Source organism: Malurus melanocephalus, unplaced genomic scaffold, assembly GCF_030028575.1.
Source record: "Malurus melanocephalus ecotype Western Australia unplaced genomic scaffold, MMel_1.1 scaffold_43, whole genome shotgun sequence".
Classification (NCBI taxonomy): Eukaryota; Metazoa; Chordata; class Aves; order Passeriformes; family Maluridae; genus Malurus; species Malurus melanocephalus.
Genome location: NW_026623275.1, coordinates 2971196 through 2987600, shown reverse-complemented (window position 1 = coordinate 2987600; position 16405 = coordinate 2971196). Strand labels below are relative to the sequence as shown.

Here is a 16405-nt window from a genome sequence, read left to right as displayed (position 1 = left end):
AAAAAAAAAGAAAAAGAAATCAAGCAGACAATTAAACAGAGTAATCTCAGTGTGGAAGGAGATGGAGAGAAAAACAGGGGAAACATTTCTTAAAATTATATTAACAAGAAGTGAACTAACATTCCTGTTTTGATTCTTGGTAACAAGTGTTTGCAAATTGCCCATACCCAGGAAAATATTTTTCAAATTCAAATGCCACCAGAGCCTTCAAAGAACAGCTCTTTGCAGGGCAAAACAGACAGCAAGTTCACATTTCACAAGTACTCACTGAAATAGAAAACACTTTTTTTCTGCATATTTCACATTCATAGAGACACTTCCCAGATCACAAGAAATGTTAGGGCTGAGAAATAAACCCAGTCATCTGCACTCCTCCAGCGTGCATCCAGATTGTGACCCCAGCTCCCCTTCTCTCAGTCCCAGCAGATGCTGTTTGTGTGGCACCTGGAGCTGGATGCTCTCTGTACTCACCAGCTGRCTGCTGTACCAATACAGCGATGACTCCTTTAGCACACACCAGAACTTTTTCCATTTGTTGCCAATGAAAGCTCCTTTTTCCTTCTTTTTGTAGAGCCATCCTTGGCAATCGGCTTGCCCCAGCTCTTTGCACGATATCCTCCGGCGGCTCATTATAAAGAACCCTGTGCCATTAAAAATACAGTGTTGTGCTTGCTCAAAAGTGCATTACCAGGAAAGATGTTGCTGCCAATTAAAGATATYACCCTTACTTAGCATTCTCAGCAAGTCATCCAAGCATATCTTAAAATAYACTCAGAAGTCTTTCAGTTTTATAATGGCAGTGACAGTAACACACATTTGAAAGGCATGCTGATGTTCAAAAACATAGTAAGCTCCAGATAATGCAGATACTAATTAATGCTAAGATAACCATACACGAGTTTTTGTAAATTAAAAAAACAGCCTTTGATCCCTTTAAGAGAAGCATGCATATATTTTCCCTCACACAGCTGCACTGAAAAGGATACATCTATTTAAGTCAGCTAGAGAAAACTATTATGCCAAGTACATGAAAACCACTAGTGTGTATGTCTGTGCAGGCAGCTGATTCTACCTCACTGATTTCCAGCTTTGACTCAATTAACATACCACAAGGATTTAGTCCAAAGGAACAGCCCGATGTCATTTTTCTCAGAATCAGTGGAGTTAAAAAGCAGCTTTTCAGCAGCTGAGTAGCAGCAYAAAATCCTCACCCTCCCAAGAATAAGACATACTAAGAAAATAACAAAAGAGGAATCCAGGAGAGAAAAGAAAAAACAATCTCTCATTACCTTGACTTTTCTTTCTTGCCTTCTGACGCAAAGGAACCTGTAAGAAATGCAGGAAGGAAAGAAAAGAGGAAATTTCAGATTGTGTTGCAACATTTGTGTAGAAAGGGGAGGGGGAAGCTGGAGAAGGACGTGGTGGTGATGCTGGTGGTATATGCAGGATGGAAACGCATAACCCACTCACTGCTGAAGGGACGTTAGCAGCTGAAGCACAAAACGTGTTAATTAAAATTGATGCATAGCTGGTTGAGCAAGAGCAAACGCAACACTTTACATGTGTCTATCTACTAGTGCTTCCTGTTTCACATCCACAGGCAGCTTCTACTTTGCTGTGCCTGCCTGATTTGTACTCTGTGTTTTGAAGTTAAAAAATAGAAGTTAAAACTCCAGTATTTTAATGCTTTGCTGCACTACACGAGGGGGATTTACAAACATGGGGAGATGATTAAACTACATGCTAGGTGACTGATAGTCATTTAACTCATTCTAAGAAATCCTGAAAAAGAAAAAAAAGGTCTTCACATTTGCCTTTTTTTATTTAATGCAGGACATGTATTTTTTCCTATGAAAGAGTTTCATAATAATTCTTAAGAAAAAAAAAAATCACACAAAATATATGGAAATTTTATTCACTGCAAAAATAACACAATTGAATTTACTCATTTGCAATCTACATATTTCATCCTGCATGAACACATAGAAAATGAAACTAAAAGAGAAGACACAGAACAAAAAAGGATGTAATTGAAAATGGAAGAGATGGCTTTTGGAGTAAATTCTCCCCAGACAGGCTGGCTAGTTGAGTGATTGCAGACAAAGTACTTGACTTCTCTTTGCCTCAACCTTTCCATCTTTAGTGTGGGAACTAAAGCATTCACCTTTTTCTATTTTTAGGAAGGGTTTGAAGCCTCTGGATGACAAATGCTGGATAGTGACATATGATTTAATATGCTGGCCACAACGTTGCTATGCAAAGCTGGTAGCTACCTGATCCGCTGCAGAGCTACACTACAAACATCCCTAATGCAGCCCCTCTGCCTTGCCAGCAGCTTCTCAGGAAAGCAAAACCCCATTTCACATCACYTGATGGCCCTTCTCACAGGCAAATTAAAGGTGAGTAAAGCTAGACCTCCTGCAAATAATGATGTCAGAACAGACCGCTGGCCCCAACATTTACAAGAGCCACAACTTTCTCAAGCAGCGATCTCTGCAGAGTGTATCGCAGAGCACAGAACCATGAATCGCAGTCCTGTGCTTATCTGGTGCCTATTTGACATGACCTGAACAGCACTCTTGTGGGAGGCTTTACCTGGCATGAATAACCCCAGACTCCTGCTTAATCACTGAACTTTTTTTTTTTTTTCCTTTTTTCCCCTTGATTTTTTTTTTAATTCTACCACTGCCTCTCTCTCTCAGACTATTCTCCATGACAACACACAAAGAAAAGCAGTAAGAAAACACATCAGCTCTATCAGAGACTCTGCTATTTCCCCATCCTACATAGGCCACCCTTCATGTCTTCATTCCAAAGAAAGTTCCATTTAGGACACATGGAAATAAAATATGCCCTCAGGGAATCAATGGGTCACACAATCTAATTACTTTCCTTTACAGCTATCCAAAAGGATATTAAGACAAACAAAAATAAACCAGGTTTCCTGGCCCTAACCTATATAGTCAAGCAACATCACATCTTTGCCACGCTGCTGTGTTGCGGTAGTTTCATCTCTAACAAACAGAAAGTCACACAAGAAGAGCAGTACTGAGACAGGATGTGGCTCTCTCTACACAGCTGAGGAGGAAGCAATCTTTCCACTAAATTTGTTGATGATCTAAAGCAAAATARCATGGTCTGTTGCTCATCTGTCAAGAGTAAATACCAATATTACATAAATCATCTTTTCGGGCTCACTTTGATCAGACTGAGGAGAAAACTGATTTTTGCTAAAAGCATTTACAAACGTACATGTATTATTTTGCAGCAATGATGGCATCCTGCTGTAAGTTGAYAGGGGTGATGAACCAACCCTCTTTCCTTCATATATTGTTGGCRGAGTTGGGAAATTATTGGTAGAAGGAAGAGCAGCTTCCCCAGCCAGCACTGTATTTAGTTTACCTGATAAAATTAGTGGTAAATCTCTATCAAAATAACAGCTGAATGAAATTTTTGAATTAAGATACATTTCTCATTATCTTTCCAAGTATTCCTGAAAACTGAGGTAAATTTTCAGCAGATTAGTACTAAKCCTGCAATTCTGCAACTTTTAGTTGTGTTTTAGTGTTGTTCAGAAACCCAGCTTCCTCCTATAAAAAATATGTGCTCTGTTCCACACAAGAGAGAGCTCAAATCCCCAAATGCAGCAATAAAATCTGGCATGATTCACAAAATTGCCTTCTCAAATTTTGTTGATCTATAAACAAATAAAAACAACCTCTTTCTCCAAAGCACACTGTTTGGAGTCAGATAGATATTTTATAAAACAAACAGTTTTCAGTAAAACTGTTTTCATCAAAACTRTTTTCATCACAAACCAATAGAAAACCCACATTTAAATGAATTTACCACAAAATTCATAAAATGCCTCACCAGCATAGTTTGGATTCAATTTTCCATGAAAATACAACACATTAGCAAGTCTCCAGYGGCAAACCTTTTCTCAAGAAGTAAATTAAAGTTTCATTTGCTGAAAACTGTTTTATAAAAGTCAATAATCTTTTATTTCAGTGGACCTGGCTAAAGATTGGTTAAGAGATACTTTTGTTTCCGTCTTACAGAGATTCTTACCATTGCAGAACAAAGACAAAACTATGGAAGACAGAGCTGTTGCCAATAAAACCAGGGGCATAACAGCAGTTTCAGATGTGAATGTACTGTAACAGGCATACATAGTCACTGGAACAATCTGAAACTAAACCAAATGTTGTAATTTTGCTTCTGATGGTGGTGGATATTTTTCTATAATTTTTAATTCCCTAATAGCAGGTGATTTATTTAATTATCACAGGTTCAACTGAACAGCAAAACAAGAATATCAGATGTATTTCTATGTCTTCTTTTTACTAGGGAAAATCTGAGAACAACAGTTTTGAGAAAGCTCTTGTATAACTTCAAAACATACAATTTTGTGCAAGACTGGCAACAGAGAGTAGGTTTTAATTTTTTTGGTAGGCTTTGGTATAGTAAGGACTGAACAGAATGGGATAGTGATCCTGCAGAACAACACAGACTTCAAACTTGCTATCCCTTATTCCTCTACTGGAAAAACACACCATGAGTGAGTTGCAAAGGAACCTGTTCCACTGTGCATTGTTCAYATCCACTTCTGGGCCAGGCAGACTCCAGTGATAGGCAAAAACAAATGAGAGAACTGACAACTTCAGCAAAGACTTCTGCCAGTTTAGATGTCTTATTTTTCCACAGAATCACACTAGGATTAAGATTGAAGGGATTTCAGGAGGTAATCTAGGTCCACTCCCCACCTGCAACTGGTTTTCCAGGACCATTTCCAAACAGCTTTTTCATTTCACTGAGCAGGTGGGGACTGATGCTCTTCAAGCTGTTGTGTGTCAGAGAAGCCCCCATTTCTCTCCCTTCCGCTTTCTCTGATGCTGCACACTCTGCACTCAGCCTCCAAACCTCCTCCTCTTGCCAGCACAGCTCCTTCTGCAGGGCCAAGAGACATCTCCCTTGGCCTCAGGGAGAGGTCCCTGACATGCCCTGAGCTCTGGCACTTGGAGGGGTGCAGACACTCTGTGGAAGTCTCTGCCCTGGCAGGGACAGCTGCTTCTACATCTTCTGGGGAACCTGCCCTGTTACCACYGCACCCAAGACTGCAACAGCAGCACAGTTTCTACTGAAACCCCCTTATTTCACTCCTTCTTCACACCCTGCTGCACAAASTGATGGCTCTGTTGGCTGCACTCAGTGCAGGTCCCTCCCAGCCCAGTTAAAGGGCTCTTGACCCTTCCTAATCAGAGGGAGCTGCATCAAAGGCTCCAGGCATCCTTGCCAGGAACAGCCAAAGATCGCTCCAGGGGATGATTCTGCCTAGAGACTGAGGGGTTTGCAGCTTGCAAATTCCCTAGGAATAAAAAATGGGGGGAGATAGGTATATGAGGCTGTTTCAGGGAAAAGAAAAAAAAAAACAAAAGGTCTCCATGGAAAAACAAGAGAATTGGGCTGATACTAAAATATGGGCTTTCTGTCTCATGAAGTTTGACTCAAATGCATGAGTCTGAGAAGGCACTGATAGCAGCTATAAACAACAGTTGTATTCTACAGAGCTGTATTTTCTTTAAACTTCTTAAAGGTTAGACACATGTGTGGCTAAGAAAATTCTTTACTGAGCTCATGTGTTTTAGGTTATTGTTTTCTCATCCATTGAGGGGTAAGATTTGGAAGTGTGGGCACCCCTGGCATCAGGTACATGCAGGAGACTTTGTTTTATCCTTGGAGCAGAACTGGGGCAGCCTTGGCCTGGCCCATGAGAAAGATCTTGTTTGGATRTTGATGCTGTTCACATGTTCTGTTCTTTTATGCTGTTCATGGCCTTCTGTGCCRACAAGGATACAATCCCAACATATCACCTCTTCAGATGATCAATAACTCTGGCATATCTTCAGTYATACTTACGAGAACATTGCCATCAGCTTCCATGAATGGTTTCAAAGCTTAGTGGAAAAGCTGTAAAGAGAGAAAGTTTTGTGTACTTAAATACAGTATTAAATTTTCATATAACATAAATCTCGGTAGTAAAGTAAAAAAAATGCTTTAAATCATTTTATTCTAACTCTGCCCCCCAACTCTTTCCAACCCCTAAAAAAATCCCACCAAACTTTTCCAAAGATAATCCTATGTCATGACCTGATTTTTACTGATTTAGAAATCAACAAACAGTAAGTAATATTAACTCAAAGCTATCCAAGCTTATTTTTATGAAATAAATAGAATAAAGCTCACGGATGTGGCCAGAAGGTTGCTCTTTGTTTGGTTGGAATGGGCTTCAGATTTCGGTGGGATTGAGGGGTTTTGGGTTTTTTGAGAAAGCACAGAGRGAATAAATAAATAAATAAAATTTGGAGTAGATTATTTTTGTTCATTTTGGTCTCTACTCTGAAAGAAATCTATAGGATTWGAATTTCTGCTTTGGTTGAGTAATTCCCAGCATCTTCTGGGAATAAAAATTAGATAATYTTCTGGTTCTCCTGAATGGGATGAGACCTTCTACTGGACTACTCATTTTACAATGAATTGATATTTTGCTTTCTGGAGACCAAAAATTGCACAGTCCAACCACAGATTCTATTTTCCACAGACACACCAGGTTTGGATACAGCAGGTGCCCATTTAGGTGATTTATTTTGGTTAACACAAGCGCTTGTCAAATCCCTGCGCAACTTTCCTTCGGTTGGGAGAATGGGCCGATGATGAATTGGTGCAGTGTACAAGACCAATGAAAAATTCCAGTGTTTTAGTGCCAGCAAAGTTCCTATAAAACTCACCCCTTTCCATGTGAAAGAATCATTGAGGAATATGGGAGAGGATAGAGGATACAAGACTCCGCTGAAGCAAGCAGGAAAGGATTTCCAGAAATAGAGCCACACTTCAGAAGAATTTCTAACAAGAACTTTTTCCTGTTACTAGAACCAGTTATTTAAGATATGTGCCACTCCTCATACATAATATTTGTCTTAGYTTGAAAATAAAAACTTAAAAAAGAAAATAAAAACCCACCTACTGGCTTCCAGCAATTTCTAACTAAAAATAGTGTGGCAAATAAATACATATTTTTCTGGCTCCCAGCCRTTTCTGTTCAAAAGTGGAAAGAAGCACTTTCTATAAGTGGCTCAAGTTGAAGCAATATCATGATGAGGAGAGATGTTATGGCCAATAATTTCAAGGATGTTTAGAAATCATAGCTAGTACAAACAAGCAGAGGAAACACCTTGAGTTATGCAAGCAAATTAACATTGAGCCTCAAATACAGAGCAAGAAAGGGAATAACAGACCATATCACAGTAATTGCTGTGACGTGGCCTTTTTCCTGTCRTTCCTTCATTTCATGTGTGCCTTGGGTTTGGGGAGGAACTGAACAGCTTTGAATCAGACACAGCACCAGGAGCAAGAGAAGAAGCATTAGTTAACTGGCAAGGCAGCGTTTCCTCCTGTGTGCTTYGTGCCAAAGGAGCTGAAATGGATTGCAGCTAATCCTTCTTGGTGACTTTAACTAAATCTTTTGTTTCGTTTCCAAAAACTGGATAAGAAATCTTTGAGCCAGAACCCAGTGTTCAAAAGCAGCATTGACTTCTGTGTCATTCTAGTTAAGAGTATAATTTATTGTTCCCTCTGTAATGAAACATATTTAAAAAATCAACATTGACTGCAGAAATAACTCTTAGACACTTAACCTGAGTTTGTTTCTCCTAAGTAAACCCAACCTGAGTGAGATTAGTTACTCGATGAAATGTGTTAGGATTTTTATATCCACTCCAGTGTATGCAGCTGTTTCAAAACTAACATTTCAGAAGGGCAAAAYCTGTTTATTCTTTTGAATTTTGTGCAGGTGCACTGTGAGAAAACTACCCTCCTTTTTAAATAGTCAGATRAACTAGGAGAAGGAGCTGGATAAATGTGGCCACTCAAACTGAGCCAATCTCCACCTTATTGGATGGAGGGGCTATTTCTGGGAATCATAGCCCCCTGCCCCTCRAGAAGCCCCTGCAGAGTGCACCCCTGATGGGCAGTGCCTCACTTTCCCTCTGGAAAGTGGAGGTGGCAGTGTCAGTGTGGTCAGTGTGGTGGCAGTGGTGACACCACAGCAGCCCTGGGGTGTGCTCAGAAGGGCAGCCAGCTCTGCCAACAGAAGAGTTTCCCAGCCCACGAAAGCTACACTGGAGCTCAGGAGCTCTGCCAGTCACTGAGAGGTTAGGAAGAGACAGCCCTTCAATTCACACCATCAGGAGGGTGATTCCTAGCTGGAATAGCTGCAGCAGGAGAAGAYGTGGCCCATTTCACAGCACTCACAGTGCTGTGGCACAGTCTGGAGACACGTGTGCATCCTTGTCCTGACCCAGATGGACATTGAATTTGAAGAGGGATGTCACCCYGCAAAGGTGGGTGTGGGATTTCAGCCCTCTTCCTAAAACTCTCCACTTGCAAAAGATAAATTCTAGGAACAGGAGAGGAAAATCCTCCAGCCCATAGATTAAGGCACCCACATGAAGGCATGCAACAGGATTGCAGTCTGCTGCAATGGATGCTCAACTTGCTAAAACTGAAAAGTGGAATAAACAAAGAGAGAAAATAAAACACAGAAAATCCTCTCCACTTCAGATGGCTTCACAAACAATAAAACAAAGTTGAATCTCTCATTTTCTGAAGGCTAAACTGCAATGGATGTACTGAATAAAAGCAAAGAGGATGGATGTACATTATCAGTTTATAAACCATATCGATATTTCTTTGGCTTTTYTTAGAGGTAGCTGAACCAGCTGATTTAATTTCAGTCTGAATTGAACACAATWTGTCAAATGTGGTTTCTAAACCACAGGTTAAAAGGTTTCTAAATGAAGTTCTGAGGGCTTTTTTATTCTGATATACCAACTGAACTGTAAATGTAGGTGTTCATAGTTTCATTAGTCTCCCTTCATTCTTGCTTTTTCAAGAAGAGTAATAAACAAGTAGGTATGTCAGTAATAGCKGATGCAACAAATGTGGAAATGTGTCAGGTGCCTTATTAGAAATATCTTGCAATCATAGATAGAGGTAGCCTATTTGACTCAACATTCTTCTAAAATATATAGGAATGCATCTGTAAAGACCAAAGGTAATTTGACTAGATGGAAAAAGGGGAAAAAAACCACAAAAAAACACTGAGGTTCCAATGACTCTAATTGCAAAAATCAATCTTAATTCATTAGCAATATTTCTTTTGGGAAAATCAAAATTCACAAGRCCTTATGCTGTCTCTCACCAATTACAAGCTACAGTGAGTATGTCAATGTGCGATGATCATGGTGTAAGCCTGCCAGACATGCCTTCCAGGCATCWCTCAGATGACATCCAGAGAGGACATATGCCTTCCTGCTTCTCAGTAAAATATTTGACATCTGCACCATGACTCAGACTATTGGTGTCGCAGAAGCATCCAAAATGTGCATAAATAAGCTCATACCTAAGCACAGACTACCCCAAAAGAAAATTTCTTTTTTACCAAGCACCAAGCCAGGGCTGTAAACAACCTGGAAAATGAGCTTTGAACCTTCTGCTCACACWTCTCACACTGGTCACCAGCTTTAACCTCTGTGCTTGTTTTCTGTTTATTTGGCTGTCTGCAACACTCTGCACTTCAGTGGGCAATGAATTGACAGGCAATATGAAACTAGTGAGAGTGCTACAAAAGTTTCCCCCCAAAAATCAATGATTACTTAATCACAAATCTCACCAGACATTGGGAATAGCATTGCCCCAATTCACAGCAGCGCTTGAAGCACTGTCCTGTGGCAAGGAGACAGCCTTACATAATAATCCTAAATTATTACATTTCCTCTGACTGGGTTCTTGCAGCAATGCAGGGGGAAAATTATCACAGTGATTGCAAGCTCATAATTGTCATTAGGCTTACTAGAGTTCAATTAAATCTGACAGAACCTTACATTAACCACTAATTGGTCAACTCTAGTCAGGTACTTAACTGGTTAATCAGCTATCTAAATTGACTGTCTAACTTGTACAAGGAGTTTCKTGACCAGCAGATTCTCCCTCATATATGGGTTCACCAGGGAAGATGGATATTAAGGTGGTGCTCTGCCTCAGAGCAATGACAAACAGACATTAAGGTAATTTTCACCAAAGTTCATGGGCTGTCCCATTCTAAATAAGGTTGCCCCACCTAYCTTGGTCCCCATGACCTCATGTTTCCAATTGCAGATGAAACTACAGATTCACCATCAGCATCAGAAAGAGCAACTCTAAGAAAGTAGAATCATAAGACATAATTGTTCAAGTATAGCTTCAGCTTTGGCCACAGTGGATAACTTTAGGCTTTCTACATAAGTGTTACACTTTGAAAAGACCAAAGGGTTCTTTTCATGGGCTTTGCAGCAAGATATTGCATTTTTCACATCTAATATCTTTCTGTTTTATAATACCAATGGTTATACTGTTATTTTCAAATGYGTTTGGAACTACTCAATCCTCTCATCTGAAAGCAATTCACAAAGATGGCTTCTGACTCCGTTTGGGAGCAGGCCAGGAAAAGCTGGAACAAAGTTCACTGCTCCTGTGTTGGAGACAGAAAGGGTCTGGAGACATCGCCCYGCTTGGATCACAGCCAGGTCCTGTCAGCCCAGCTGGGAAGCCCAAGGGCAGCAGGTTCTGTGCTGACAGCTCTGAGCAAGCAGCTGCAGGAGCCAGTGCTCCCTGCCTGCAGGAGGAGAGAGGCTGGAAGGAAAGAAGATGTTCAACAGAAGGAAGATGTGCTCCAGCTGCCTCTACGGCCTCACAGACTAAAATGAGAAAACAAAATGGCATGYTCAACGAGGTGTGTCTGCCCCAGATTCCTCACAGTGTTGAACTGACTCCTAGTGCTGCTGTGTTTAAGGGCCAAAGAAGGGTTTGCAGAAACACTGAGTACAATGCTGCAATTCCTACTGTCTCCTAGCTGGCTTTTTGTTTTTGCTGTGGCAGGCAATGGAAGTGGGCACAGTTAAGCTGGCTGCAAGAATGGATGAAGGGTTAGTGCACTGAAACACTCCAGGGATAAAGAAGCATTTTCCTGGTGTTCTGCTCTCTTCCAAAGATGCACAGGGTTTTGCTGGTCCAGAACATGAAACACAGAAGGGAGAAAGAAGGCAAAAAACCCAAAAACCTATAGACTGTCCTGTGACAGCTGTCTAAGTGGTTTCTCTTGAAGCAAGTCCCTTGTGAAAAGATACAGATGAGGAGAGAGGGACARACCATCATTCCCTCCTCTATTTTTTTTTGGATCAGTTGTTCAGCAAGGACAGTTTTGAGGGAACRCTGCAAGGTCCAGCACAAAAGGAAAGGACAAGGGCATGATTCACCCGAGCACAAAGGCACTGCTGCTCTACTTGCAAATGTGGATCATTGCAGTGACAAGAACCTGAGACATCCTCACTGGAAGGCAGTTCTGACAAACATTTGCTGCCAAGGCATTGCAGCAGATTTATGCATTCAGTGGAAGGTAAAAATTGAAAAAAAAAAAAAAGTGAGTTTGGAGGACAAGGTTCAGATGAAATAAAAAGCAAGAGAAAAGGTATAGTTGCAAAATGAAACACATTTCCTAAAATAAGACTAATACAGAAAAATTGTACAGACTATTAAAAAAATTGTTCCAGTCAGAGCTGACATGGTCAGGTTGCCTGGCACACTCCAACCTTCAGTGCCACCGTGTGCCACTTCAGGAGCACACTGACTTCAGGTTCTYTTTTCAGGAAGAACTCAGTGGAATTTTCCTTTTGGAGAATTTTTATTTTTTTCCATGCAGTAGCCATTGGGATGAAAACCAACCTGGGAGGCAGGAGTCCTCCAGGCAGGAATGGCTTCCTGTCCCCATTAAAACTGACACAATTGCGATGCAACATCTCAGGATAACAGGAGCATGCTTTTGACTCCATTTGAGAACAAGAGGCCAACAAAAATTGTTATTGTTTGCACTCTCTGAAGCTTATATGTGAGTCTTCTTTATTCCACTAAGCACTATTCATTTTATCAACAGCACTACATAAAAGGCCAGTGTTCACATTTCTAGGGAAATCTCAAGAGAACAGATTTTAAAAAATAAAGAAAAATCATTATGTTGATGATTATGAGGATGAAATAGGTAAGAAATATCTGGGGGACTTGATGCTTCTTCCATCAAAGAATCCCACTCCACATTCATAAAGTTCTCAAGAAACTGGTGTCTTAAGAGTCTTCTTTGGTTCTTCATTAAAAGATCAGGAGCAATGAAGAGTTTATCTTCCTCCCACTCATCCGAGCACAGAAAATACATGTGCTGCACTCAGCCCCCACCTCTGCAACAGAGCAATCCCAGTGGGGAGAGGCACAGCACTGACAAACAGCCCCGGCAGGTTTCACCAGAGCAGGGTGGAATCCCTTCTGCAGCACAATGCCATCTGCTCAGCCACACAAATTTACATGTGGCCTCCTTTCTCCCGTGGCTGAAAGTGTTTCCCCAGGAGCAGGAGAATGGAGAAAACTGGACTGCTGACATCACGGCTTCTCCAGAGACATTTAGCCAGCAACCATTCCTCATTTCAACATCCAGGTCCATGTGCTAGCAAATAGCACAGAATTTCTCCAAGGTCTAGGAAAGGCAAGCCAGYGAGCTGAGCAGGCAACTGGGAGATGAAGACTGCCCTCAGTACATCTGAATTAGACCAGRTATGGACTGCTAAAAGGCAAAAAAATCACCTCTAGGATGAAAGTTCAAAGATATGATGAGAAGGTACTCTTAGAAACATTTTGCTCTGAAATCCAGTTTAATTATCAGTTGGTTTGCTTGCTTCAGACTGTCTCAGCAGTAGATTTGAGTTCCTTTTAAACATATTAATWCTCATCTTCAATTGCTATCAGTCATTTTTACTTTGACTTAAGTTTGCAATAAACAGATAAAAAAGCCTTTTCAACACACAAAAAGAGTGCAGTAAGAAATATCTGCTAGAAGATAGAATCTCATCMGTGTGAAAAGGGGCTCTTGTCTAAGGTGGGTAACACAACAAGCTGGCTGGACCTGAGAGCTGCAATAAAACTTAAAAAACCCTATGATGGTTACAAATGATGGCTGCATGCAAATGGTTGCTGCAGTACTTTTCTTCATCCTTCAGCACCTCTAGGCATTCAGGATTTACTGATTCCTGCTTCTTAAACTCTGTAGCCTTTGCCAGAACATCTGCACAAAGAAATAAATCATTACAGATGACTGTTTGCTACTCCTGCAAATGCAGCTCTGGCTTCATCAGAAACTTGCTTCTTGAATCTTACAGAAATGAATACTTTTCTCTAGTATTTCCCTAACTTTAATAAAATCTGAAAGGAAAGCAGTGAGCCTTTTTCTAAAGGTGAAACCAATATGCTAAAACTATTTATACACAACTAAAAACTGAACTTGTTCTTTCACAGTAATGATTTCAAGGTTTTTTTCCAGAAGATGTGGATTTTTTTTTTTTTGTTAAGTTGTATTTCACCAAAATTTTGTCCTTATATTCCACCATAATATGGTTCTCACATCAGTCTACACAAAGCTGATCTGTGTCTCTTATTTTTCTTCTAAGRAGAGACTTTCTCTCTTTGTTTTTCTTCTAAAAAGTTCCCAGCTGTTTATGTCCTTTTATATTAAGAAGAGTGTATTCCAATATAGAGCACCTCCATTTTTTTGATAATTCTTATGAATTTATATAGGAAAAGCAAATAATCAAAATTAATTCTCGACTTTTCAGTCATAAAAAATAGTAATCAAGACAATAWAAAATTAGTATTATCACCTATTTAATGGTAACGTATATCTCACAGTAATTGCAGCCTCAACAGCTACTCTTATTTCTATTATCCTCTTTAAAGAAATTATTTTAACTTGTTGCTTCCTTTAGCAAAGATAATAAATTAGAGTAAATGCTTGGAGAAAAGCAACCCCAACTTGGTATTTCCCATTGCAGCAGAGCTCTGTTTATACCAGTAAGTGAAATTGAGCCACAACCTAATTTCTAAAGTTAAGTATGTTCTGACTGAAAATAATTATGTTTCAAATTATATTAAAGTCCTTAAATTTCTATTTTATAACTTAGATGCAATTAAGCAATTATATAAAATTCATACAAATTCATAAGAAGGTTGGTGCAAGAAACCCACTTCTCTTAAAGTGGCCAGACTTTTGACCATCAATTTGCAATTTATTGAGATCAATGAGGATGTAAAAAATGCAAGCTATTCCAAACCACTTGAGAGGACTCACTCTCAATATGCTTGTGTTGTTTTTTTCTTAAATGTCTGCCACTCCAGAGTTTAAGMCCCAGTTCCTAGCAGGAGAAGAACAGCTGACCACAGGAATAGGATGGAAGAATGCTGAAAACTTAAATTCAAGGTAGCCAAGGGTAAAACTCCACAGAGTCAGGTCAGAAGGCTGAACAGCTGTTCAAACTGGATGTCAGTCAAATTTTCATCACRTTGTGTAATATGTTCCATGTGCAACCGATATGTTCCTACTTTGTCACATCCTTAAAACTGAAAGWAGAGGAAGCAGCGGCAGAGAAAAGCTATGGACTCTGGGTACCTGATATCCTTGCAAATCCACAGGCAGGGATGATATTGTATTTGTGTTCTCCCTCATCAGAAATCACCAAAGTGGAGGAACTGGAAAAAGCCCTATGGACTCAGAAATTAGCCAGTACAAGACCAAGTCTTTTTTGTGGGTTTAGGAGCCCAAGACCAGAGTTAAACTRCTCTGATTCACTGTGTTCTAGGATTTTATCTTCACAATGCATCTTTGCTGGAAAGACAGAGAGCACATCCAGGACACAGAAAACTGCTGGAGGGTCTTGCTTACCCCTGCAATGGTGTGCACTACATGGCATTCAATCTTCAACCCAGCAGTGCTGGGCACACTTGGGCAAAACCCACAAGACCCCTGATAGAGACAGTGCAAAAACCACAAGTGGGGAAAAAAAAAAAACAAACAAACCAACATTCCAGTGCACTAAATTCCTAGTTAATAAATAAATAAATAAATAGATTTTTCTGTTCCTCCATTCCAGCCCTCTTCGCTTCCCTCCGAATGCCCTATTTTACTTCTACCTGTAGAGACACTAAATGACCAATTTGGGAAATGCTGCATCTAACTAAATGCAAACATCTTCACACTGTTGCTTTTTGAGAAAATTTGACTATTTGACATCTCCTTTCTCYAWGCACTTTGTAAGATCCGCATAAATMATTTAAAGGCTGTGTTAGGGAGMTGCAGAAAGCTCAGACAATAAGCAAATTACTGTGCGTTAGCTGAGACACATTAACTGCAGAAGAGCTTTAAGGCAAACTGAATTGCCYAGCAGTTGTTTTTGCTTTAGATTAAGAGAAAATAGGCACAATTAATATGACTCAGCTGGGATGGGATTTTGATGGTGCTTGTACCCAGAAGCTGCTCCTAGAAGAACYCGGTAGACTGAGATGCACCACAGAATAAGAGCCTGAGATCCCTTGAGACCTTGCAAGAAGGAACAAGGAAAATGAAGCAGCTACAAAATGTAACAAAGCAGGGAAATATGTAAAGTGATTTACAGCATTACCACACAAAATATTTTTGAAGAAACTTCTCTAAGTATTAGCCACAGGGATTGCAGTCTGCTTACTTCCATCACAATGGACAATGTGTACTGCAGGAACAGGGAAGAAAAAGCAACAGCTCCTGGCAGGTTCCATTTTACGACAAGATACAGCAGGAGGATGTAGGCAGGAATCAGACAGACTCCAAGATAACAATAAAACAACATTCACCAGGATCATATTTTGTGTCTCAGCATGCTTGAGGACAGACATTGTCAAAGGTTTGTGTTAGCACCAGAGCAAGGGCTTTGAAAAATAATGAGATAGTATACATTCAAACGCTTGCAAATCTAAGAGGGATCTCAGAGAGTGAAGGATCCCAGGGAGTTCAAGATGAGAGTCGAGGCTCAATTTGTTTAATGCTGCTCAGAAGTATAAATAAATAAGATGGAAGACTCATCAGTGAACCAGAGTAAGAAAAGTATCCTTGCAGTGAGTTTCTGAATTGATATGAGGTGGTGAAATTACTTTTGTCAAGGCTAGATAATAGGAGACTTCAGTAAAAGTGACATTAGATAATGACAACTTGGATAACAGTGTATTTCTGTGTTTGCAGAGTGAAGGCATTCAAAAGTTTGTGTGAAATTTAACCAAGAGCTTGGAAACGAGGACARCAAACTAAAGAAAGTGCTTAGACTATGCTATCATTATCAGTATGATATCATTATGAGTAATGAGTAAGTATGGCTTAGGAAAGGTAGAAGTTAATCATGCTGGCTGGATTCAACTGAAGGCTGAGCCATGACATACCCAAGAGACAGGCCAAACTCTATAGTTGATT

At 40.1% G+C, this 16405-nt stretch overlaps 1 protein-coding gene across 4 annotated transcripts in view; it reads right to left on the bottom strand.

Moving 5' to 3' along the window:
- IPCEF1 (interaction protein for cytohesin exchange factors 1) overlaps positions 1-16405 on the bottom strand; it is a 75168-nt gene that overhangs the window by 34751 nt on the left and 24012 nt on the right. For all 4 annotated transcript variants that reach the window (XM_057364880.1, XM_057364884.1, XM_057364881.1 and 1 more), the window contains exons 2-4: positions 5920-5970; positions 1290-1326; positions 472-641 (exon numbers count right to left, since the gene is read on the bottom strand). In XM_057364880.1, coding sequence (XP_057220863.1) covers positions 472-641; positions 1290-1326; positions 5920-5943 — 231 coding nt within the window. In that variant the 5' untranslated portion in view covers positions 5944-5970. The remainder of the gene's footprint in view (positions 1-471; positions 642-1289; positions 1327-5919; positions 5971-16405) is intronic.